Raw genomic sequence first — 26,876 nt, 5'->3', positions numbered from 1 at the left:
ACAGCTGTTTGCTTATGTTATTTCCCAAAATATGGTAACTGGAAGGATCCTTGAAACTCCTTAAAAAGACTGTACTCCTCATGACAGATTGAGGGGCTAGAGAGAGAATGGAACATGCTCAACACAGGGCATTTGGTAGGAGAACTGGCTCTAAAACCCAGGCAATGTATTTCCACTTCCCCACACTGCTTTGAGGCATGTTCTTTGTAAGATGGCCAGGGCTGTAGGCACATTTCCACCTCCATTTCTCACCCCTTGTGGTGCCCTGCCCTCCCAGTTCCTGAAGAATGCCCTCAGGGCCCTCCAGCCATTCAACAGCCCACCCACCCCAACCCAGGATTCCATTTCCTTAGCATACTGATGACAAACAGCTCTTGGGAGAATCCTTAAAAAAACTCACATAAAAATTCTAACTGGTACATTATCTTCCTAATCGTCTCGGTAGGGTTACTTTGGAACCCAGATGAATTTCTAAATGTTAAATATTAAAGGCAGAATGAGGAAGGGATTTTTATCTCGTGTAGGGCAGTTAGCCTGTGGGGCACAATTAGTCATGGTCTTGCTCTATTTCAAGTCATAAAGGGTTCAGGACGCAGGGAAAGGCAAACTGGTGAGTACCAGGGGCAAGACATCCTCTTTCCCAGGTTCCTAGCACCGTGAGCTGTCCAGACATTAACCCAGCAGAGCTCTCTAAAGTTTGGGGCAATAGTAGCCCTGGGTTACATTTGGAATCTGGATTTGGAAATGGAAGAGGGGACTTCTACTGAAGCCCTTAAAGCCAACTCATGGCTAAGAACCCATGATTTAGAGGGAATATATTTGACAGAGTCCTTTTTGGTGAGAGATTTTATCTTTCCTAAATGGGATTATATTTAAGGAATAACAGAGTATACTGCATCCAAAGAGACGTCAATCTCCAAAAAATTGTATTTTAGGGATTTGTTTGAATTCCATCCCAGATTATTTTCAAATTTAGTTTATATAAGATAGTACTGGTATTTTACAGGGGGGATCTGATATTAGAAAAGATTAAATACAGGATGATTTTTCTCTAACCTGAAAATTGCAATTAGTAAAAGGAGATTAGCAAATCCAGGAGAAAGGAAATTGGAAAATGAAAACAAATGCATGTCAGAGCAGACAGAATTGATGGTATTTGGTGAAGGAAGAAATAGATGACAATAGGACAGGGATTCAAATCCAAGAAAAGTAGGTGTGTGGCTAGAAAGGAGAATAATTATGAACAGGGAGGAATGTGAAAAGGAGATTCTGAAATGGAGACTGTTGCAGGGAAGTGACAAATACCATTATTCCTCTAGCTAGCACTTCTGACAGTTCTTCTCCTTTCCTTTTTTCTCTTACTGCAAATGTTCCTTAAAGATTAGGACTGATCTCACCCAGTCATTTCCTCACTGCCTCAAGAATATAAATTGCTCATATGATTTCAATTGCTGGAATATACAGATTAAATTAAGACTTGCATCTCTAGCCTGGATCTCTTGCTTTTTCTCTACTTGAGTTTCCTACAGCTAAGTACCGTGTTTAAACAAACACAATATTAAATTTGTTTTGTGTATTCCCAGACAATAAAATGCTTTTTCTTCAAAATTTAGTTGTACTTCTCCAGCCAACTCTTCTATCTCTGATGATTCCAACCCCTCAGAAAATCTCTTGGAGTCATGGTCAGATTATTTCATGATGCTGGTATGTTTTCTTTAAAATTTTCTGGTGAGGTCTAGTTTGCGCCTTCCGGTGTTAGAATTCTTGTTTTAGATAAGTGTTATTTTCATTTTAGAGTTGAAAACGCTAATGATCAAAGGTCATGACTTGTAAGTGGCAAAGCCAAAATCTAACCTCTGGTAGGATCTCTTTCTAGTTGATACAGAAAGAGGGAAAGTGAGGAAAGACAATGACTCCAGTCATCCTGAGTACTCAAAGGTGCTAGAGACCCTTCTTATGAGAAACAGGATAAGACTTTCCCCTAAAAGCTGAAGTCTGCTGAATGGGAGGATGAGTGATGAACACTGGATAAAAACACCAATCAGGATGCAAACTAACTGTGTTTTTGGGGAGGTAGAAAACTAAACCTGGCATCCATTCAATTATCTAACACAGACATGAATATTTTTCTTGCAAAAAGATGTAATGTTCCAGGACAGTATGGGGAATATAATCAATAATTTTGTAAAGATTATGTAGGGTGCCCGATGCACACTGGACTTATCAGGGAAACCACTTCATGGATGGTGTAGATGCCTGACCACCGCACTGTACACCTGAAGTTGAAGTTGAATAATATTGAATGTCAACTATAATTAAACATATATACAGAGGGTGCCAAAAAAATGTATATACATTTTAAGAAAGGAAAAAACTGTATTAAAATTGAAATACTCAACATATACCCATAACAAAAGATGAATACAAGTCATGTGTATACATTTTTTTTGGCACCCCCAGCAGTATATGTAGTCACAGGATGTGGAGTACAGCATAGGGAATAGAGTCAATGGAATTGTAACAGCTATATACGATTTCAGGGGGGTTATCACTTTGTTACAATGCTTTGGATTTTTTGCATAGGGTGGTTACACAAGTCTTCAGAGAAGATGATGTCTTCCTTGGAAGTATAGCAGCCTTGACTAAATAAGATTCACTGATAGAGACGAGTGGGTAGCAGGAAAGAATGATTTTCAGATTCCCTAGACTGTATTTGTAGTTCTAGGTTAAATTACAGCAGACCCCATGCCTTTATGTGTGAATATTATTTGAGAACTTGCTTGTAAACTGTAATATAAGGTAAGTCACTTAAAAACGTACTCTATTTCAGTTATCTATTGCTACATAACAAATCATTCCAAAACATAGTGGCTTAAAACAATAATGATTTACTATTTCTCCTCATTTTGTAGGTTGATCCTGTTCTACTTGGTGCTGGCTGTGGACCCTCACTTGGCTACATTTAGCTCATGGATGCACTGAGTGGGAAGATACAAGAAGGCTTTGTCATATGACTGGCCCCTTGGTGCCCCTCCAGTGGCCATTTTCTTTCCACGTGGTATCTTATCATCTGGAAGTCTGGCCTAAGCTTCTTTACATCTCAGTGGCTGGCTCCCGCAGAGAGAGAAAGCAGAAGTTGCCAGGCCTTTCAAGACCTAGACCCAGGAATTGCACAAGGACACCTCTGATGCATTCTATTTTTCTAAGGAAGTTACAGGTCACCAGGAGGGGAAGACGGAGGGTGACTTCACCGTTTGATATAAGGAGAGGCAAAGTATCATTGCAAAAGGCACACGGGATGGGAGAAATTGTTGTAGTCATCGGTGGAAATAATCTACTGTACATCGGTGGAAATATCTACTTTAGATAATCTACTGTATAATCCAAAGAAAACAAAGAATTGAAACATATTCAAATAATGACCTCATTCATTACTTTACCAATTGTTTCTCTCTCTTTTGAGCATTAGTTTAAGTATGGTCTTGAGCCTTTCACTTTTTAAAACCTACAACAGAAACTATTGTGATAACCTGGAATTGAAGTTATAAGAAAATTTCCTATCTTGTAGTTTAAGTAGTGTAAAGAGTCAGAGACATATTTTGATGAACTGAAAGAAAAAGAATCTTATAGCCTCAAAGTATATTTGTAAAGATGTTTTCAGGAATAAGCATCTAGCTGGCCAGACTGGAAAAGATTTTGTTAATTTTTCTATTTATAAAACTTGCCAACCCAAGGCACAAAAAGGAATAGTTGCCATGTCAGCTATGCAGATATTCTAACTGATGGGGAATTCAATAACAAGTTCTGGAATTTATATATGAAGATGACAGTTTTCTTACTCAAATATAAAGTATTAGACAATGGACGAATAGCTGAGTTAAATAGAAATAAGGAGACAGAAATATTTCTAACTTTTATTAAAATAAGCTAAAGAACATATTCAGGTTAAGTTATATATACAAATATAAAGTCACCGAAGTATTCAATCCCATACTCAGGTCTTCTAAATATCTTAAGCTAAATTTAAAAAACATCTATTTATATAGTTAACATGATACAACTAAAAAGGCTTTGCAGTGAATTGTTTCTAGAACAATAAATTGCTATTGTGCTAATTATCAAATGCTAATTAACATATAGCTATAATTTCATGTGATTTAAAATAGACCTGCTTCTACATTATATGTTCTAAAATAGTAAGTAGACATACAACATCTTCAACATAACAATACTGAGAGATATGGTCAGTGACTAGTGTTCACAACAGAAAAAAATTTTTTTAACTTTATAAATACAAGTTATTTATACGCCTGTTAAGTAGGATAACCAATTCTCAGCTTGAGTAAATTACAGGTTAAATATAAAGTTGACTGAACTTGGGTCCCTACTGCCGAAATATAAAATGGGTATAACTAGATATATTTGCAGAGTTCCATTAAGTTAGCATTTACTGAAACTACTAAAAGTTTTACTGAAGTTAGACATGTATTAAATGTTCTTTGTCTTAATGGGTATCTTAAATTAATATTTCACAGCATACCTGTCATTTCCAAACTAATTAGATTAAAACATCAAAGAATGATTACATATTATTCTGCATTTCAAAAGCACACTTATTTTATTTACATAAAAATCTGGTGATAATTAGCTTTAAAATCAATTTTAATTTATAAAATTTAACTTGTTACATGGTTGCCTGCAAACTACTATTTACTTGATAGAACTAGCAGGGAGTAGTTATGTATTTATGTATATGTGAAAGCAATCAAGCAAGAGACAAAAGAAAGAGAGAGAGAAATCTCCTAGCTCCTGGATATATCATAAACACCAAAATTTACCTTGGTATTATTAATAGAAAACAATCTCTAGAATGCCTCTTCTAGTGGGAGATATGTCCAAGACACAAACACCCTATGCAATAGAGAATCACAGAACTTTAGAGCTGAAGGGGAGCCTTAGACAATCTAGCTTATCTACCGTGTTTCCCCGAAAATAAGACCTAACCGGAAAATAAGCCCTACCATGATTTTTCAGGATGACATCCCCTGAACATAAGCCCTAATGCGTCTTTTGGAGCAAACCTTAATATAAGACCCGGTCTTATTTTTGGGGATACACGTTACTCTCTTATTTAACAACGAGAAAATGAAGGCACAGAAAAGTTACACGTCAGACAAGACTACAGAGTCGCAAGCCAGGCCTAAAACCCGGAGTCCTAACTTCCAGACCAAATAGTATTTCTATTATTCTCTGAACTACTAATCTTAAAGACTTTTCGTCATCTATTAAAACAAGAATGAAGTTGCTGAGTTAATGATTTTAATCAAAGAGAAACACATCCATACATACCAAGAACATTACTTTAACTTGTGAGTGACATTTTATCTTTATGTCTTAACTATGTGCATTTAAAAAGTCTATATATTTGCGATTCAGCTAATATCTTACACTGATGCTTCAATTTTTTGAAGATTTTACTGTTTTGTGGAATTTTAGGATGATTCCTCTTCTGATAGTATGTTTTAAAATTTTGGTGGGGGGAGAACTCTGTGTCATTTCTAAACCCACGATTGGACATAATTAGGAGTGACAAATGACTAAGAAATTGCCATATTTTTGAAAAAATTGCAATTCTATGGCAAGTAAGCTAAAGAACCATAAAACATTTTCAGAATTGCTTTTTTTTTTTTTCAAAGTAACTTATTACTTTTCTTAGATCTTGTAGTTTGAGGGATCTGCAGGAGCAGTGAAGAGCAGTGATACAGTTAATTTAGAAGAGGGAACATCTACTCCCCGCTCAGCTCTTCAATCCCTGCCTGAGAGCTTTGTTTTTACCCTCTACTCAATCATCTCCCTAATCAAAAGCATTCAAAAGCCTCTTGAACCAACTTTTCAGTGCTTCAGCCTAGTTAAAATCATCTTCAAAACGTGACCCTCTAAAAGGGTTTTGTGGTTGGGGCAAGTTGGAACAATGACTATATTCAAATATCAGCAGGACTGAAATGGGGACCAAAGACAGAGTCCAAGCAAATAGGCTTACGGGGCTGATACAGTTCTAATTAAATGTCCTTTCCTATGGTGTGTCTGCATTTTTAATTCCCTGTAAAGGAAAACAAACAAACAAACAAACAAAACTGCTTAGAGACTCTCAGGTCCATGTGTGGAAAATTGGAGGAAACCAGGGAGTGAAGAGGTCACGCTGAGGTGGAGAAAAGGGAGTATTCAGGTGGCGCCACTCACCCTGACAGCGCAGTATTTGGACTGCACCAAAATATTCATTTATATAAATAAATGAAAAAGCTGGAAAGCTGGCACGGGTGGCACAATTCCCAGGTAAGCCACACACTACACAAGACTGAAGGAAATGAATGGTTACAGAATTGTGTGGGCTCCAGTGAAGAACCTGGGGCAAGGCTATTTGCTGAAGGTAAGTTTTACAAAAGTCATTACTTAATTTGGGTACTAGACGCTGAAGTGCAACTGTCTTCCATGTGGCTGAGGAATGCAAGGGATTCTGTGTGGTACAATGGTTTGAAATGTGCCCTGGAAACAGGAAAGAGTTGCAGTCTGAGATCTATGCACCTGGGTGATTCACGCAGCAGCAGCGCTATGTGGCCTGGGTCACCCAGGGAAAGCCAAGTATGCAAATGTCATCGTATTTTTCTTCGTGGGGATATGCTTGCATCAGAACATTTTTCTAAGCATTGGATGCTTTCTCCTCTCCAATGATACCTAAATGATAGATCTAAGGAAAAACAATTGCAAAATGCTAGCTTGAATTAATTCTTAAACGTAAGCAAAAATAAGGGAAGACAGTCACCCTATTAACCCCTGCTCCAAAACCCATTGTTGTGTGAGGCACAATGATAATTAAACAAAATGAGTAATGGGGTCTTGTGCTGTCTTCTTAATTTCTGTGCGCATGTGTGTGTGTGTGTGTGTGTGTGTGTGTGTGTGTGTATTATATATGCATTATACATACTTAGGAGAGCTGGAGCAGCATTAGTGGTTTGGCAATAAGAAGGCTTACGTGATAAAAACACAATGAAAGCTAAAAAGAAATCTCTCAGCAAAGTTTCCTTTTATCTTTTATTTCTCATTTTTCTTGCACCTGTGGTACCATCTTATTAAAAATGCAAGAAACATACAAATCTAAAGAGGCACATCCTTTTTTTTTTTCTTTTTGATTTTTTGGAGAGGCACATACTTGATAGTAAGATGAAAATAAGTCCCCAGCAGCTTATAGTCATATTTAGAATGTTAAATGGCCAAATAAGCCCACTTAGAATGTCCTTCCAGTGATTAAGGAACTATTCCTTAGATGCCATAATTCCTTAATGAAGAGATACTCCCTAATAATTGAATGAGATTCTTTGGAAATTTACATAGCCAGGTTTGCAAGTGCAATAAACTTCTAGAGATGAACATAAAGTGTTAACAATTTATGCTTGCTGTCTGGTGCCAGATACAGGGAATTTTTGGAATTATGTGTGTTTGCAAAATTTGACAACATTCAGGTGAGCACATCAAACCCAAGAGCAGAAAAGAGTTAATGAAATAATCTTAATATTTATGGATAGGAGCATCACTATTTTGTGTGTTTATGCCAGACAGTGATGGACAGACCCATGCTATTATTTTAAATGAGTTCCTTAATTAGCAAACAAAAAATACTTTAAACATTCTGTAACACTCTTAGATGTCCAGGATAAAAGGCGTCTACTATGGTGCTTCAAAATTTATAATTATAAATATATGTGTACACACACACACACGTATGTAGGTAGATATGCTGCTGGTTAAGTTTACTTAGGAAAATATCCCAGTGTAAAGTGGGCTCACCTATGGAGGTGTTTTGTTTATTTGCTAGTGTTTTTGGTAAGAGACACAAAAGGAAGCTAACTGAAAGAAAGCTTCCTGCTCTCAGGAACGTTTACAAGCCTGACCTGATTATGATGTACAAGTTTAGGGCTGCACGAGTTTATGAAGGCTATGGATGCAAATGTTTGGAAGAGATGGTTGATAATAGAGCTTTTAGAAAATACACCAGGAGGATAGGTTTAGGTACTGAGATGATTTAGCCAACAGGAGAAAAGGATAAGAAACCATGATGTACCAAAGGATAGCATTAGAGTCAGCAGTCAATTATTCTAGCATGTTATGAGGATGGTAATTCCTGGTAGTTCATCCACTATTTGCTATGTAAATGCATGGAATTTTCTCTAGCTAGCTTTAAAAATAGAATTGTCAATGTCTCGTGAGACAGAGAAACTAGAGTCTGCCCTGGAATCAAGGAATAAGCCTAGGGAACCATTTCAAGGTTCCCTTCCTACACCAATATAAAAACACAGTTTAAAGTACCAGCATTACTCCACAGACCTGATTACAATAAGAATGAGTTAAAATGCAGAAACATAATGTCATTTCTTACACAAACAACAGCTAAGAAAGCTATTTGTTATTAAGACGTTATGTGGTCAGCTGAAGCCAGATGATATATGTAAATCTTTTTCACAAATCAAAGTACAGTAAGCCCACAAATTCTCAATATAAATTGCCTCAAGAGGGGCTGCTCTGATGAAATTGAAAATGTCTCCTCCATATGTGCAGTTTCAGACTTTATAACATTTAAAGAAAATGTTCTAAAAGATAAAATTGGCATGTAAAAAGCACGGGTAGAGGAATTGGTAATGATCAGAGCAAAATAATTCTAGAAAGGAATCTTAATTTTCATATGGCTCATTTGCATTTGAAACACTGAGAATTCCTATCTCTCTTGTACAAAAATGTGTACATATTAAATTACTTTCCACTTGAAAGAACATTTTCCTAAATGTTTGGAAGATGATCAAATTTTAACTGGAGGACTTGTTTTCTTCCATCAGGTATGGGGGAGATGTGGCTTCCTGGTATGAGAGGCAACAGTTGATTCTAATAGCAGAATAAGACAAAAATAAGAAAGTAAATTGAAAACAATTCCTATTTGTACAGTGTGATTTAAAGGTGGTAACAACAAAAAAAAAGATACATATGGTACAAAGATGTCAATGTTAAAATTAAGCAGGGTAACCTTTCCAAAAATTGTGATATTCTGACACTTGAAAATTAGATTCCATTACTTATTCTGGGACTCTCAGGGGTATACTATTATTTATATGAATATACAAATTTCTGTTATCTAGTCAGTGTTTAAAAGGTAAATGCCCACCAGCTGTTAAACGGTAATTCCAAGAGTCTACATTCAACCCATCTCAAATTTTTAATTTTTGAATATTAATTTTAGGATATTGGCAGGACAGCAAAGATTTAAAAACCTCTTTATTATCAACTTTAAACAACATTTAATCTTAAGGAATTTGTTGGTCATCCATTCAGAGATCTAGAAATTGCCATCCAGGGAGAAATTTGAATTCACAAAATGAAACCACACTGAAAAGATCTTTCTCAATTTTCAGTTTATTTTCTGATAGGGTAAAATATCTAGAGAAGAGGTGCACGCTCAGAAAGAAAACCAGAACTTGAAAGACACCCTTGTCTTTCTCTTGGCCTTGTTCTCTAGAAACTTCCCCCGGTGGAGACAGATGTTCAGGCATCGTCTCATGGTGGGTGCTCTAGTGGGGCTACCACGCAGAGGTGGACAGAAAGTTGTTGACAAAGGACAGAAAACGACATAATCTTTGCAAATGAGATTATCCATGTGCATGCTGCTCTTCCTGTTTCTTTTCCTTCTGTTGTCCTGGGTCTTTGGGAAGGTCTACTGTAAAGTCCCTGATCTTTATCAATGGGCTACAGGGGATTAAGGAATGGGGAGCACAGCTGTGAGCTGGAGCCTTAAAGGGAGAGCAGTGTCCACATCCCCTTTGAGGCAAGCGTGGTAGAACATGGTTGAACCACGGGGACAAAGGCAGGACGGAGCAGTGATGCTGTCCCACCCTCCCAAACCAAAGGTGAGGAATCTGGTGAGATGTTTTTAAGGGAATAGTGTTTTTACACACAATTCACACTGTATTTCAGATTGCTGCCTCAGACTTATTTGAACACACCTGAATCTTTTGGTTATTTACGTAAACTGTATTGGGCTTAACATGCAAAACATGTAACTAACAGTAAAAGATAAAATGGTCTATGTTATAAAAATTTGGATATCCAGAGATTTTAGATACACAGAAATCATCTTAACATTTCTTCCTATTGATTAGTTTGATCTTTCTCTCCCAACAAACTTCTATTTTAACTATCAAACAGTTGGAAAAAAAAAGACTGCTTCGTTCCTTTATGGTGACATGCTAATGAGAAGATAAATGACCAAAAAGTAGATCAAAGGTGGAAGATTAAGCAAATGCAAATGAAACAATCCTCAGTCTCTGATAAATTAAAAATTACCATCTTGACTTACTAATAAGCAGTGCTCATCTATTTATTTGGATCATATTTATTGAGAACCTTTTATGTGACACATATTGTTTTAGGTGCTTGTATAAAATGAGGGGGAAAAAACCCCAAACAAACTTACTTTCCTGCAGTTTATGTTTAAACTTCAAAGTTTTCTGAAAGCAAGTGAAGAGCAGTAGCCTAATAAACTGCAGAATCAACGCCTGTCATCATATTCACCATATTTTTCTGTAATACTGGCACATCTGAGGATAAGATTTGGTTCCCAGGTGTCTGAATTTCATCTCTTTGTATCTGGCCAGAGTTATCCTTGGCTTTGAGAAAAAAAATCTAAGAAAGGCAGACTTAGGTGCGTGCCCAGGTGAAAAGACCACGTATGAGTCAAGTTTCTTTCATTTGTGCATCTGGAGGCTACAGAAAGGTACTGGATTCCTCTGCAATGCCAATTACACTCAGTCCTGCTGTAATCGGATTTTTATGAAGCTGTTGTACATGATCTCGCGGGTGGGATATTCAATCAGTGTAACAAAAGATTGTGCAATCATTTGATTTAAGTATATTTGGAATAGGATTTTGTAACAGTTTGGATCTTTTCCTAGTTTTATGATTTTATCACATCAATCACCAGTATTTATTAGGTAAACAAATACAACTAAACCAGTGCAAAGACAAGGTCGTGGTGTTCACCTAGTCTCACTTTGAAAGGTAGAAAAAGGAAAATAAAGAATTTTTATAGCACTTCAACTTTGAACGGAGGTACCTGCTGACGTCTTCTATTTCTCCCTTCATTACGTGCTTTTCTTTTAATTTGGTCCTCTCGGAAAGAAGCAAAGTAGGGGCTCTCCAGGAGCTGGGCACAGGTTAATCTGTCATCTGGATTCATTTTCAGACACTCCTTGGAAGAAAAGCAAAGAAGATATTAAAAGAGGGGCCTCTTTTGTTACTGTGGCCCCAAACTGAATAATAACTTGATAGAGCAAATATGAGTTTAGAAATTCTTCAAGTTTGTACTCGTGTATTACCCAATACAACTTGTTAATTGTGGTAATCTCTTATTTCTTTAGAACTTCATTCTGGCTTCTGGCTTCATAATTCCACATAAGTGGCTCTTGTTGTTCACACCTATGACCTCTACTTTCATATCTTTAAATCTACTTCCATATTTTGCATTCTCATCTCAGTTGTGTTAGATACTACTGACCACACCCTCCTTCTTGAAACTCTCCCTTTGGCTTCCCATTTTCATTCCTGCTTTCATTCCTGCTCTCCCTTTGGCTTCCCGTTTTCATTCCTGCTTCCTGGTCACTCCTTTTCAAACCCACCTTTCCTAGTTTACCTTCTCCACAATGGTTGCATGAAATTCTTCAAGGCTCAATCCTAGGTTCCCCTTTCTTGTCATCTGTTCTAAATTTCTAGCAAATCTTACTGATGCTCAAATGGCTTCAATGGTCAATGTTTACCAGAGACTTCCACATGTATATTTCTGGTCCAGACCTCTCTTTTGAACTCCAGACCCATATGTGCAATGGCCTACTTCATATGTCTCTGCTTTGTCTCAAGGTCACTGCTATAGGTTGAACTGTGCCCCCCCACCCCCACCAAATATCTGTTGAAGTCCTAACTCCCCGTACCTCATAATGTGACCTTATTTGGAAGTAGGGTCTTTGCAGATGTAGTTAACATTATATCATACTGGACTATGGTGGTACCTACTCTAACATGATTGGTGTCCTTATAAGAGGGAAGACAATGCAAAGCCACACCCACGGGGCATACACTATGTGAAGACAGGAAGAGACTGGAGTTCTGCTGCCACAAGCCCAAGAATGCCTGGGACTCCAGAAGCTAGGAGACGCCACAAAGGATCCTCCCCTAGAAGCTTTGGAGACCGTATGGCCCTGCCAACACCTTCATTTTAGACTTTTCGTCTCCACAATTGTGAGAATGAATTTCTGTTGTTTCCAGCCACCCAGTTTCCGATACTTTGCTACGATTGTCCTAGGAAACAAATACAGGCACCCCCTCTTTGCCACCCTCCTCTACTTTACTCCCCAGATCTAAATCATCATCAAGTTCTATCAGTTTTGTTTCCATTTATATCTTCAATTTACTTCCTTGAAAAAGGAAAAAGAAAAAAAGAGAAAATTTACTTCCTTGTATGGCTTTTCAGTCTATTGAAATCTAATCTATCACTAAATACCTACGGGTTTCTTTTTTTAAGAGCATTTTTAGATTCTAAGAAAAGACTGTTAAAGCTGAGCTCCTCCATCGGGCCGGGGCTGGAACAACATCTTGCTTAATTCATTTTAGGTGCATTGAGAAGCACTGGATGGAGCTAAGGCTTCTGAGATCTTGACTGCCTGACTGATAACTTCCTGTACACCGAGAGGCTGATGAATCTCAGAGGTGCTCCCTAATCAAAGTGCTCCTAACCTGGAAAAGGTTTTAACAATGAGGGATGATAAACTGGAACTGCAAAGTGCGTCAGGCTCCTTTTCTTGAAAGGTCCAGTTTCACAGAAAGCCCTTTAACAAAATTTCCAATAGTCTAGTCTTCTCCTTGAGGACCAGGTAAAACTGATATAGTGTTAGGATGGTCATGACTATAAAAACCAATGAGTAATAAAAAAAATCAGTACTGTACCCACTGTCTCACTCTAAACCTAATGAAGAGAACACAAAAGGTCTGCCACATACAGGCCACTGTATGCCACCACTGTCATTGGCTGGCACTTCACTCACTAGAGCAGTTCCCTATATAGATCAGGACCCAGTCCCACAGGATAACTAACTGCCTGTATGGTAGCTGCTAATTATTTGCTGTTCAAGATGTCTCATTTGCAATTAATGAAAGAAAGCTTGCTTTCACCTAACATGGGGCAGGAGCCTAGGACATAGGGTGTGGACCACAGAATAGGTCAAACACTGTGGGTCTAAATCAAATAGTTGAGTGACAAAACTAGCTTCACCCAGAATCCTGGGCTGGCCAACAGCGCACTTCACCTTTGGAGATGAGGACAGGGAGTTTGTTCTATACCTTGGAGTTTTCCTGTCCTGGAGTTGCCTTCTAGGAAGTTTTCTCTCTGGTTAGTTGAAGGAGAAACCAGAGGAAGGCTTGGCCTCCACTTGAGAATGGGCTTGCAGCAGTACCTGAAGCTCCCCACGCCTGGGTTTTGTTAAATTGTAGGTGGGTCAGAACAACCTGTCCAAAACAAGGTCAGGACATTGGGCTTCCAGGATAGGACCCGTAGATTGCTGGGTGAAGGCAGGTCAGAGCAGTGAGGCAGGCAGAAGGCAGCTGAGGTCCAGTGGAGTAGTGGTAAGGGCAGTCTGGGAGCACAGAGGTGTCAGGCTGGGAATCTCAGGAGGACTCAGACTGAAGGCATCCAGCACCCTGGAGAGCACCTTGGCAGCGACCTGCACTAGCGTGAAGTGGACTCTAGGTCATCCAGATGGCTCCCCCTTCTAGATCAGATGAGTTTCAAATGGGGCTACTTATCATAATCACCTAGGGGGATGTTTAATGATACAAATCCCCAGGTCCTATTTATAGAGATTCTGTTCTAACCTGAGGTTAGATACTAGAATGTGTGTTTTTAAAAAGCACCCAGGTCATTCGGATGAGTAGTATGGAAACTTCTGCTATAAATAGAACTTAATTGATTGTTAAAGATAGATACCCTTACTGGTATCTCCAGCCTTATCTCCCTAAGGCAGGGGTGTCCAAACTATTTTCAACAGTTTTCACCAAGGGCCATATGCGGTAAAATACACAAACAGCCAGGCCACTTACTCGATGTGAAGTACGTATTGCCTCACCTGGTTTATTTAAGTAAACTAAATATATTTTTGGAATTTGCTGCGGGCCAATTAAAAATGGATTGCGGGCCGCAGTGTGGACACCCCTGCCTAAGGGCTTTTAGTATTCACTGTGGATGAATGAGTCACACATAGTATGGCCTCGGGCATAAATGACAGACTGGTCATAGGTGAGTTTCTTCTACTTTTTATTAGAATTTGTCCTTTGTTTGACTATCTCTTTTGGGCCTCGTGCATGGACTATGTATGGTGTCTATTTGGCTCTGACTTTGCCTGCAGTTCTCATTTTTAAAAAAATAATTAAAAATTTTATGTAATTCCATATATCTAAAATGTTATCAGTTCAACATTAATGTTTTAAATTATTAATGGAATATTTTATACTCTTTTTATAGTGTTTTTCATAGAAATCAGTACATGTGGATTCAAATTAACCATATTTCATGTGTTCAATAATAACATGTAGTGGCTATCACATTGGACAGGGCAGTTCTAGACCTTCAAACTTAAGGAGTATAGCCATCTTCACAATTTCCGTAGTCTGAATATACTTAATCAAATTTCCTCATGAATTCAAATGAAGTATTGGTGTTCATCACAGCAAACCCTAATTATACTCTTTCACCTTCTACTAATTTTTATGGATATGCTAGAAAGATTACTGCATCAGTGATGACATCCTACCTTAGCATTATATTTGCCTTACTGTCCACCCCTCCCGGAGTTCCCAGCTTCAATCACTACAATTTGCTGTCCATAATGGTTCTAATTGATTCTTAAGTACCTTCATGAAATCCAAAGCCACGGGATGAGCATCTGAGAACTTTTCTTCAAGAGTCTCCTAGAAAATACAGAATTTCAATGTTACATAACAACAAAGTAATGCATATTTTAACTATATTAGTAATAAGGACATGTAGGTTAGATAATTCTTTAAAAATTTTTTTAAATCGTATTTTTGTATAATTTTACACTATGCAAAGATTTGAAAGACAAAAAATGGAGTTATTTTCTTAATTTCACAATGTCTGGCAATTGATGCTTGGTAAATGTGGGTTCCAAATGTCCCCTTCTGAAATCCTTCAACAATAATACTATAATATCTGTGTCTGACCTACTTATAGGGATGCTTTGAGCACTTAGGAAAATACATTGAAGTACATGTGTAAGAGCACTACAGAAAGCAAGAGAATGATGAACGCACAATTCAGAATAGTAAGGAGGGAAGAGAACGGAATTGAGGAGGAGTCTGAGGGGAGTTTCACAATAACCGTAATGTTCTTCAACTAGGCAGCAGGTACATGTGGACTTGTTGTATTTTATTCTTTAAATTACATATTCTTTTGTAATACATATATTACAATTCAACCTCTAGTCTTGCAATTCAACTTTTAACCTTTTATTTATTAAAAACTTTAACAAATAGAAGAGATCCAAGATATAAATCAAGGAATTATAGGAAATAAATGTAAAACGAAGAGGGTGTCTAGAAGCAGTTGGCACCACTTGGACCCCCGATTGTTCACATGTGCCATAAATCATGATCTGTCTTTACAGATTTTCCCCATCCTGGCACCACTCTGGCGCCAACACAGCTTGAGTGTGGAAACATACCTCTCCTGACTGTCCTTTCATTCTGTGGGCAGAACCTAGACCGTACGGAGTTTTAAAGATCATAGCCCAAGCTTAGGTAATACAGACAGGAAACCAATGTCCACAGAGAGTAAGAGGGTGGCATAGTCATCGATATACTCCCATAGAAAGGCAAACCCACAGCAAGAGTGTGGAGTTTTGATTGGGATACAATAAGGATCATTTTGTAGAACGACCTTCCCATGTGAAAAATATACATTGTGAAGAAATGGTTTTTATTGATTTGAGCTCTGTTTCACATGCTGAAAAGCAGAGAATGTATTTTTTTTTTCCAAAATAAAGAGGACTATTGTAAGTACTGTTTATGTGAAAATAATTATTTCAGGAAAAGGTACCTGAGCGTTTTGACTAAAATAATCAAGGTATTTATGTAAGGAAGTAAATATACTTTCACTTCAAATTTAACATTAAATTAATCTTTGGCTAGGACAAGTAAACTTTATAAGCATTCTCCTGATTCATTTTATATAGCTTTCATATAGTTTCTTTGATCTGTGTTAGTGTGTCATAAGGAAAACAGGAGCCCAAAGCACTCATATTAAAAAAAAACACACAACTACCCCTTTAAAGAAAGGAGCAACACAAATACTAAAACATCCAAAATCGAGTAGTTACCATGTCTTCTGGTTCAGGAATACTGATGCCATGGAAAAACTGGTTACTTTTAAAGATAGATTGATGTCTTGGGATTAGTTTTCCTGTAAAATACAAACCACATAATTCAGAAGTTTAGTAAAAATAATATAGTGTTTAAACGGTTAACTTTTGAGGTCCAGATGTGAAAGAAATACTGAGCCTGGCTGTTAACCTCCAGACTTGGGAGGAATACGTCACTGCAAAAACACACCTTCTCAGGTCAGGTCAATTCTTCCACACAACTCTCTTTGTCACACATAGAGCTTGGTCTGACATTCAGCCTCCATCAGAAAAGGAGGTAAGAAAATGGCGAGGAGGGCTTTATACACATGATCTCATTTAATCTCATAACAGTCAAAATCCTCTTTTACAGTGGACAGAAATTGCGTTTGATCATATCTTCTCTTCAGAGTGAGGTCTACGCAGCTGACCCACATACTTAGCCCAATATGGAAAGTAAATGCAGAGTTTATTCCATGGCCAAGTGACCTGCCTTAGAAAGGAATCTAGAAACTCCTCAGTGGGAGAAGTAATGGCTCTGCATATTGAGGAAAGGGTTGGGCTTTGGCTACAACCCAGAACAACCATCCTGAGTAGCATGCTGGAGAGGCAAGAAAGCTCCTGCTGTTCATTACAATGACATGCTATTACTATAACAATTTAGCAACTCTGTCAGCCATAAAATGTAACTCCTACCGAGTGTTCTGATTATCAGATAAAGCTGATCCACATCTGATTGTCCGGGCCAGAGTGGCTGGCCTGTCAGGAGCTCTGCAAAAACGCAACCAGTAGCCCATATGTCGACTGAAGAACCATACTGAGTATCCCCCACAAGAAGTTCTGGAGCGCGGTACCATCTTGTAGCGACATAATCAGTGTAGGCATCTCCTGGAACTGCAAATGCAGCAATCAAATGAGGTGGGTCACATTCTCCCGAAATGCGAACCATTCCCAAGAGCAGATCAGGCCTTCAGGTAAGCTTCAAAAACTCTCAGAGGCCTTGCACTCCTAACAGTTAATGCAGTGAGGAACTGAGTCAACAGTTACACTGTGTACTCAGATAGTAAATTCAACTTCCAAAGGCACCTTAGCTAGTGAATATCTATATAATCCCAAACAGAGGGCAGGGGGATTGAGAATTTCAGTAGTACGACTTCAAGTCTAAACCAATTTCCAAATGCATTGCCAAGTTACCCGTTTCTGGGTCTTATCAAGATACTGATTATGTGCATAACCACCTTCTAATGTGTATGTTGCTAATAACATGTTTTTGCCCCCTGCACGGCTCTAGATTTGGGGAGAAATACTGATTTGTCCTCCTTTCTCTTTGGTTCCTCCCTGCCTGGGATGACTTCCGTTTTCTTAGCACTGTCTCTGAATCCTCTCTTTGTTACTTTCTAGTCTCACCAGCTTCATGAAGTTTTTTCCAACCACTCTAGCCAACATTAGTATCTCCCTTCAGGGAACCATCTGCACCTTCACTTCAGTACTTTATCGCCAATCATCTTGCATTAGTCTTTTGTTTCTTTTACTTCAGATTATAAGTGCATGGAGAGCAGAAATGCATCATATAATTCTTTTCCTCTCCTATGGGGCAAAGCATACAAATGTGACATCCAATAAATTCTAGCTGAATGGAGTGGAGTTGAAGTGCAAACTAATGCAGCGACAAAAGGTTAAAGTGAGATTTTCCTTTTTGAATAATAACAATATAACACTTAGCATGCAGTCGATATCTAAAGTAAGAACTTACATTAATTCATAATCATCATCTAAATTGGATGTTAGTAAAAAGTTGCTACTTACTCAGAATTCGTGCAAATCCAAAGTCACAGATCTTGATTATTCCTTGCTTAGTTATCAGAATATTTTCAGGTTTTACATCTCTGTGAATACACTGTAAGATAACATTTGATTATTTCTCTGAGTCGTCAAAATGACAAAGCATAATAAACAATTAGTTTAAATGACAAAGAAACATAGCTTGTGAGATAAAAACAAATACGGTTTTCCTTCATTTTTCTAAAAAACTTAAAATTGGCAATTTTTCACTTGTAAATCTTATCATACCAAAAGAGAAAAATCAAAATGTTAACCATATAAGTGAAGAAATGTGGGATATGAAAGCTGATTTTTTTGGGGGGCAGGAGGAAGTTCGTATCATATGATTATTTCTTCCATTTTTTACCAGGTCCTCTTTAAACTGTAAGAGGTAAAACCTTAGCTGAGATTAGACCCAATGTACCTCCAGTAAGAACTGCTGCCACCCACCCAAGATCACAAGTCAGGGTGAATACTGCAGATTTGTGAAATTGGAAAAACACTTGAATGATAACAAACAAAGCTCATTTATAATCAGAATGCCCATATTATCATTTAAATCAGGATGTGTGAAGAGGAGCTCTGTTATATGCAAGGACAACAGGCACAAACCATAACTGTCCGATGAGCTGGGATGGACAGTCCCCTACTCTGGTTGAGATCCCAAAGCATTTGGCCTCAGGGGATGAGTATCATATCTACATCCTCAACAGTGAGCTAACCTGGACCGATCAGCAGTCTCCAGAGAGAGGACCACACGATGCTGTTAGGTCCCTCCTCGGCGAGCAGGACGCCACCGGGAGGCATTCTCACCTCAGAGAAGCCTCCGTTAGTCTCCTACATGTGCAGACCTATCGTTTGCTGCACCTTTGTAATGACCCTGAATGAAGCAGATGCTCCTTGCTGGACGTGAGGGCTAAGCAGGGGGCATGGACGAAGGCAGGCCGAGCGAGCCTCACTCACCATGATTCTAGAAGTGGCGAGTCCATGTTGTGGAGGCCCTGGGAGAAAATAACTCAAGTCCTATTCTTCAGAACTTTAGCTTTCCAGTTTATCCTCCCTCCAAACGGGCAAAGAGATAAAAGTGATGTTGCTCTTCTTCTACAACTCAGCCCTCCTACAGAGCTTTGTGCTTTTCAAAGCACCTTCACGTGAATTAAAAAATCATTTTAACTACACATAAAGCTCCGTTAGCAGCCTTAGGTGAACTTTAATACCTCCCATATCACAGTGGAAAGCAACAGAGATGGGGATTCAACTCAGCATCCTCTTCAGTAAGTATTTGCAAGCACAATTTGCATATGAAAACAGATTTACGTATTTTGTGAAAAATATCCCTCTATACATTTTAACAAAAAATAAAAGCTTCTGATTTAGTCTAACAAAAACTTCACTGTCTTAATACTAAAGGAAGTTTCTCTTAAGTACTGAAATTTAGTTCCACGATTTTGAACTCTTCTTTGGCAATCCTAGACTACTATGATAGACATTCTGCTGGCATCAAAACTGACCATACGGTAGTCTGTATTCTTGCCTCATCGCTGCCACTGTGTAGGCACCAACTCAAAAGGTCTAGAGGTTGTTTTTTTTTTTTTTTTTAAACTATCATTATAGCAAAAGTACCCAGGAGCCAACTTAAAGAAACTCTCACTGACTTCAGATGGGACAATTTGAACATCAGAGAGAACAATGATTGCAAAGGATTGAAACACATCAAATACATAAAATCTGTCAGTTTATAATGATTCCCTACACCCCATAAAAATCCCTTCATTGTTCACTCTTGGAAGTTGCTACGACACCAACTCATCACTCTGAGTATTGACAAGTAAAGGAAATAATCACGTATTTATCTTACTGTTTTATAGTAGCCAGAGTCCATGAGGGTAAGTTCTTCTCCATAGAATACCAATTAATAAATGCAGAAGGAATAATAGAATTAGAAAATCACCACATTTTAACCCTAATGAAATACTGGATATAGGCAATAATCATCTATGGATGCTAAAACCATCAAGTAAAGGGTTGACAGTGATGATAATGGAGGGGATCAAATGAATACCTCCTGAACCCACCGGTCTATTTGAAGATTATCAAAAGTGGGACAACCAGATATTAGATGCCTCAGGATGTTGATGCAATAAGTATACAGCACTATATATGAAGTATTCTTGTCTAAGAACTGAACCCAAAAATGATCACGCTTCTACATATAAATACCAATTTACAGGAAATACAGGTGAAAGAACAAGTTCAATTACACACAGGAAGCAATCAGCCCAAATGATCCTCGTACCACAGCAGTATTCAAAGTGTGGTGTGTTGGACCAGCAGCTTCAGCATCAACTAGGAAGATGTTAGAAATGCAAATTCTTAGTTCCTACCCCAAACTTATGTCATCAGATACTCTGGGGCCGGGCCCAGAAAACTATGTCTTAACAAGACCAGGGGATTTTGATGCACGCTCAAGTTTGAGAACTATGGCTCTACAAAATTAATGATGGAAAATTAAAAAAAAAAAAGATAGGGGAAGGAGGATTGTTATAGAATAAAAGACTTAAAACACATAAAAACAAAACAAAACCAACTGCTATGGTGGGTTACACTACTGATGTCCTGAAAACTTCTTTTAACCCAATATAAAAATAATCACAGAAATCATCAGTATTTAGGAAAAAGGAAACACTGTTTACACAAACTTTTAATTCATTAGGAATTACCCTGTTTCCCTGAAAATAAGACCTAGCCAGACAATTAGCTCTAATGTGTCTTTTGGAGCAAAAATTAATATAAGACCCGGTATTATATTATATTATATTATACTATATTATATAAGACCCGGTCTTATAGTAAAATAAGACTGGGTCTTATATTAATTTTTGCTCCAAAAGACACATTAGAGCTGATTGTCTGGCTAGGTCTTATTTTCGGGGAAACACAGTAGTAATTTGATTCTTACAGAAATTGGGAAAAGGCCATGAATAATGCATTGCTTTGCCTCATATTCTGTAAATTTCTTTTGTTTTGCTCTTCTGGTTCTTACTTTCCCTCCTTTTTTTTTTTTTTTTTTTTTTTTGTAGCTTTTGAAAGATACCCCTGAGGTGGTTAGAAGAAAAAAGTCATCATGAACAATTAACAAATACATTAGAAAGTGTTACTTACGTTATGTTTATGACAGAAATTAAGAGCTTGAAGTGTTTGCCATAATACACTTTTGATCATGCCATCAGCAACTCTGGGGAAAAAAATAACAAAGGAAATGAAAACTCCTAGAATGGAGTTACGGAGCAGAACTGGGAACAGAAATGGAATGGATGGGGCTTGTCATGGCCACGGGACACAGTGCAAACAGTGTCTTGGAAGTGGTTTTTTAAAAAATGTTTTAATGAAAATTTCTTTACTATTTTTTCATTATATAATTTGCTTTTGAAATCTGAAATTTTTACACCTGTAAAAATGATACACGCTTATCGTGAAAATTCAAACAATACAGAAAAGTAAAGGAATGAAAAAGTGTTGACTCAAATCTTGTTACCCCCAAATAATTGCTATAACATATGGCGGCCGTCCCATTAAGCATCTCTGTTTTTCTCCCCTCTCTGCATTTACTTTTCTACTTTAATTTTAAATAAGTACATTCATAATGTTCAAAATTTTTAAAGTATAAAAGCACGTCCATGAAGAATTCTCTCATACCTGCCTAAGCACCCAGTTCATCGTCTGCCACTTACCCCGCCTTTCAGAAACATTTTATGCATAGAGATACAAATGCTAATATTTATACAGGTATTTTAGCGACTGTAAAGGATCTCATTATATGGATGTACATCATAATTTATTTAGTCCCCACTGATGAGCAATTAGGTTGACCCAATTTTTATTTCTAGAAACAATGCTTCAATGAATATATGGAATCACCCATCTTATTGCAGTTGTGCGATTATCTTTCTAAGGTAAGTTGTAGAAGTGGGACTTCTGGGACCAACAGTAGGCACACATTACACTTTGATCCTGCAGGGATAAACTTCAGGTAGAGCCGAGACCTGGTTTTGCAGGAAAAAAGGCATTCTTGAAGACTGATCTTCAATTTACCCAGTTCATGTTGGTGGTAAACACTCAAGCTAGTGCTGGAGTTGGTTTGTAACAGTGACTTATACCTGGTACACAGCCAGGGGAGGCCCATGAGAACGGGAGCCTGGGAGCTTGTGTCCCTGCACAATCCTTACTCCGTGTGGAAAATATTGGAAAGCACCACAGACAGGCATATTTCCCATTGTGGAACTGGAGATCTGAGCAACTTGTATTTTGGCTAGTAATAGTTACTTTGTGTAACTATCTCTATAAATTATAGCAATTAACACGACCTTTAACTTTTCTGTTGGTTTCTCTCCAATGCTCCCATCACTGTCTCATGAATGACACCTTCACAGTTACGTACCGCCAAACCACCCTCTCTAAGGAAGGTTATATCTATTTCTACTCCCACCAAACATCTGTGCATTAAAGTCCCAATCTCATCATTTGGCTTTGCCAGTGATGCCAATCGGTGGTTAAAATAAAATCTTATTTTGGTTTTCATTTGCATTCCATTAATTATTAGTGAATTTAATTTTCACATGATTATTGACCATTACATTTCTTTTTTGTGTACTTCCTGTTCACAGCCTTGATTGCTTTTTTGGTTGGTCTGTTTATTCCTTTTTAAATTGATGTATGTAGACTCAGGGTATATCAGAGTCCGCATATATGCTACAAATATTTTTCTCAGTGTGTTGTTTTTCGATTCTGCTGATGAGATGAGATTGTTGTTTGCATACCTCAAAAATCTGAAACAAGATTTCTTTTACTAAATGTCTATTGTAAATTTAATTTAAAAATGTAAAATTATTTAATATTGCTAATACATATTTGGATATTTAAATATTATGTTTAAATCACTTTTGAAAAACGGAACTCATCATGCAGATGATAGCTGGCCTTCCAGAACAGTAAGACGGCCTATATATAATGACTCAGTTATGATACTAGCAACAAGACATCACTATGTGAGCTTGGGATATACGCTGAGACGGCAACAAGCATATGGAGGAATTTTTCTCGGAGCAGTTTCCAGATCTCAGATCACAATTGTGGTAACATACCCTTGACATCAGTGGTCTGGTGGCAGCCCTTTGACTCTAGTACTTTTCATTATTAATATTGTGAAAGTACCGAATTCTCAGGATTAAATCCCTTTCCATTTGAAATTTCTGGAGAGGTTTCTATTTCCTACATTGAATTCTGATATAACTTTATCCTTCTCCTCCCATTTGCCTAGAGCCAAACAGGAGACAATATTGTTTAAATTTTGTGTAAAAATGGAACAGTACCCCATAAGTTTATCAAGAAGTCTATTCCCTAGGAGTCTGGGTTTTAACATCTACGTAAATTCATAAAATGAGGGTCTGAGATCAGATGAGGACAGGAGATGGGACTGAGACCCTGTACAAAGACAAAAAGAGCCAAAGAGACCCCCACCCCCCCATATTCTCCCTTTCCTCCCCTAATAATAGTAAGGGGCCCTGATGTGAGAACAAATTGGAGTGTGAGAAAAACAATAAGGAGGCCAGTGTGGCTAGAGCATGAGTGCACTGGTGAGGCTGGCCGTGGCCGCACCACGAGGGCCTAATAAATCTTAGTAAGGAATTTGGATTTTATTCTAAGTTTAAAGGAAGTCATTGAAAGGATTCTAGAAGGCAAGCAACATAATATGGAGAATAAATTTCTGGAAGTAAAGTGGAATCAGAGAGGTTAATTAGGAGGCTAATTTAATAATCCAGGTGAGATTTGGTGATTTAGAATAACAGGGTGGTTGTCATAGAGGGAAGGCAAATGGCTTTCAATCCTTGGGAGGGACTGGCCAAAGTAACACATGGCCCTAGTCATGCAGAAATGGAATGCTGGGTGGGATCTAAGGACGACAAGTACAGAGGAGCAAGTACTGGAATTGGGAAACCAGGTCAGGGCGAGGGTTCAGAAACTGGCAGAACCCTGGTTACTAGTGTGAATAACATGGAATTAAGCATGAAAAAATGTCATAAGAAAGTCCTGAGCTATTGTTGTGGAAGAGGGATGTTTAACTGGATCTCACATGAGGTGGCATGGCTCTGTTCAAAACAGAATCTTTAGCTCAGATTCCAAGAAGGCAGATTCCATCTTAGGCAAAACAACATATATACCAAGTAATAACTATTAGGTTGGTGCAAAAGTAATTGTGGCTTTTACAATCATTTTTAACCTTTTAAACCCCAATTAGTTTTGCACCAACGTAATAGAAACAAATTCCACTGATCTTACATATATAAGATAGTTATCAAAGAGAATACAGATTCACACAATGCTCATTGCAGAAAGTAGAGCATTGGAATAGTATTTAGCCACAGGCAGTGTCGTGTGGGAGACCCTGCTCGCTGCACCATTTGTCATGCACGGAGGCCTTCTCGCTGCGCCATCTTTTAGGCGGGGCGGCCTGCGGGGTCTCTGCTCCCGCTCCCCACACAAGAACGCAGGATATGGTGAGGCCAAAAAGGAACACCCACGGAGCCATAGGTAGGGGAGTCATACCACTATGGTCTCACTGGAGGCTGGGCCCACCGGACGCCGACCTGCCGTCCGCTTTTCCGCCAACCGACCGACCGACGACTCTTCTCCACTCTCTCCTCTGTTCCTCTCTCTCGGCTCTCCTCTTCCGCTCTCTTCGGCTTTGCTCGGCTCTGCTCAGCTCCCCGGCAGTCCTCGGCAATCCTTCGTAGCCGCAGCAGTTATACCAGCGGCCAATCAGCTAACCGGCCACAGCCGACGGCCAATCAGCCACAGCCGACGGCCATTCACCACCCGAGCCAGCACCCTTCCACGTGAGGCCGAGAGCCTGTAAACTACTTTCTGGGGCTCTGTCCCCACACTCCACCCCTACAGGGTCTCACCTCACAATCTACGCGACAAGCGTCTTCCGCGAGGGTCCCTGTGCCGTGTTAGCCTACTGACATCTACGGACGAAAAGAAACGGTAGTCCTAGGAACCAACAATGGCAAATCCCTCCCATCTGGGAGGATACATGCTAGCTTTTTGTCCTGGGAAAGGAGGGTCGCTGCCACTGGCACCTTTCCCGGTTTGTGGTACCAGACCTTTATGGCAGTACTTGGGGTCCCTTGCATAGTTTCAACATGTAACAGAACAGGGGACCCCATAATAGGCCATAGTGAGAGCACATAGTTTCCTCGCAAAATCATCCTGGTATCGGGACCTCTGTATACTACAGTCACTTGCGGTGGCCACTCAGCCACCACCCCTGGCGTCACTTGCAAATCATGAGTCAAACCTGCCCCCCATGGGGCTATCAGACCCAACCACCGACAGTGGGGGCTTTTGACCTGCCAGGGCCAAGTCCATTGCTGCCGTTCCCCTGCTTTCAAGCATGTGGGTGCTGGCAGCAAAATGTTCCCATTTCTGCCATAGCCTGGCTTTAACAGAGTCTCCCATTAAATCATGAATTGAAGGCACTGCAGCGTGCAAGGGTGGCGTCGCCTTATTTAACTCCCTATAGTCCACAGTCATTCGCCAGGTCCCATCTGGCTTCTTGACAGGCCATACTGGGGAGTTAAAGGGACTGTGCGTTGGCCTCACAATATGTGCCTTTTCCAATTCCAGTATTGTACGACCAATCTCCTCCTGTCCTCCTGGCAGGCGGTACTGTCGCACTGTAACCACGCGCCAGGGCTGTGGCAACACTTGAGGAGGGTGGTGAGCATGCCCACGTGTCACCGCTTTCACCACCCGGATCTGGAGACGGAACTCTCCTACCGACGTCTGTAAGCTGAGGCCATGTAGCACGTCCACCCCTAGAATATACTCCGGAACGGGGGAGACATAAACCTTGTAGGTACGAGGAGGAAGCCTTCCTATACCCAGTGGTAAGGAAATGGCTTTCACAGTCACAGTTTTTCCCCCGTAGCCATCAATGCAGATTGCTGGTCCAGGGAACAGTTCTGGGTTCCCATAAACGAGACTGCAGTCGGCGCCAGTGTCAACTAGAGCCAAAACCCTCTGTACCTTCGAAGGGGACCAATGTATGGACAGTGCCACGTGGGGCCTCCGGTCCCTGCTCGTCCCCTCTGACCGGGTACCTTGGCCCCACCCCTAATCAAGCTGCAAGGGGTCAGCCTCAAGCGGCTGCATGAAGTCCTGGAGGGACACGGGTCGCGCTTTCCCAGACTCCTCCTTTATGTTTCTCCGGAATTGTTGTTCCGGACACAACTGTTTCCAAAGTTCCAGCAGGAGTGCATTGGGTTGTTGGTCTATTTTCTTCCTATCGACCCCTGCTGCCACGAGATCACGTCACATCTGTGCGCGTGTTACTCTCTGAGGCCCGCGACCTCGCCCCTTTACCTTTGGTTTGGGCTTCCAGGTCTCAACTATGCGGACCTCCTGTCTTAACTTCCTTCGCCTCCGGCTTTCAACATCCCCTAGGGTGGCCATGGCAGTTGTAACTTCATGGATCCGCCGCCCTACATGCGGTGT

The 26,876-nt window shown here is 39.4% G+C and overlaps 1 protein-coding gene across 1 annotated transcript in view; it reads right to left on the bottom strand.

Annotated features, from left to right (window-relative positions):
• Positions 1–7,080: 7,080 nt before the first annotated feature.
• Positions 7,081–26,876, bottom strand: part of CDKL4 (cyclin dependent kinase like 4) — a 35,233-nt gene continuing 15,437 nt past the window's right edge. Inside the window, exons 4-10 of the mRNA XM_019742602.3 lie at positions 21,483–21,555; positions 18,306–18,396; positions 17,196–17,393; positions 16,479–16,561; positions 14,995–15,051; positions 11,153–11,287; positions 7,081–8,931 (exon numbers count right to left, since the gene is read on the bottom strand). Coding sequence (XP_019598161.2) covers positions 8,830–8,931; positions 11,153–11,287; positions 14,995–15,051; positions 16,479–16,561; positions 17,196–17,393; positions 18,306–18,396; positions 21,483–21,555 — 739 coding nt within the window. The 3' untranslated portion in view covers positions 7,081–8,829. The remainder of the gene's footprint in view (positions 8,932–11,152; positions 11,288–14,994; positions 15,052–16,478; positions 16,562–17,195; positions 17,394–18,305; positions 18,397–21,482; positions 21,556–26,876) is intronic.

Source organism: Rhinolophus sinicus, chromosome 2 (genome assembly GCF_057876585.1).
Source record: "Rhinolophus sinicus isolate RSI-liver-muscle chromosome 2, RSI-T2T, whole genome shotgun sequence".
NCBI classification, from domain to species: Eukaryota; Metazoa; Chordata; class Mammalia; order Chiroptera; family Rhinolophidae; genus Rhinolophus; species Rhinolophus sinicus.
This window is presented reverse-complemented; position numbering and strand designations above follow the sequence as displayed.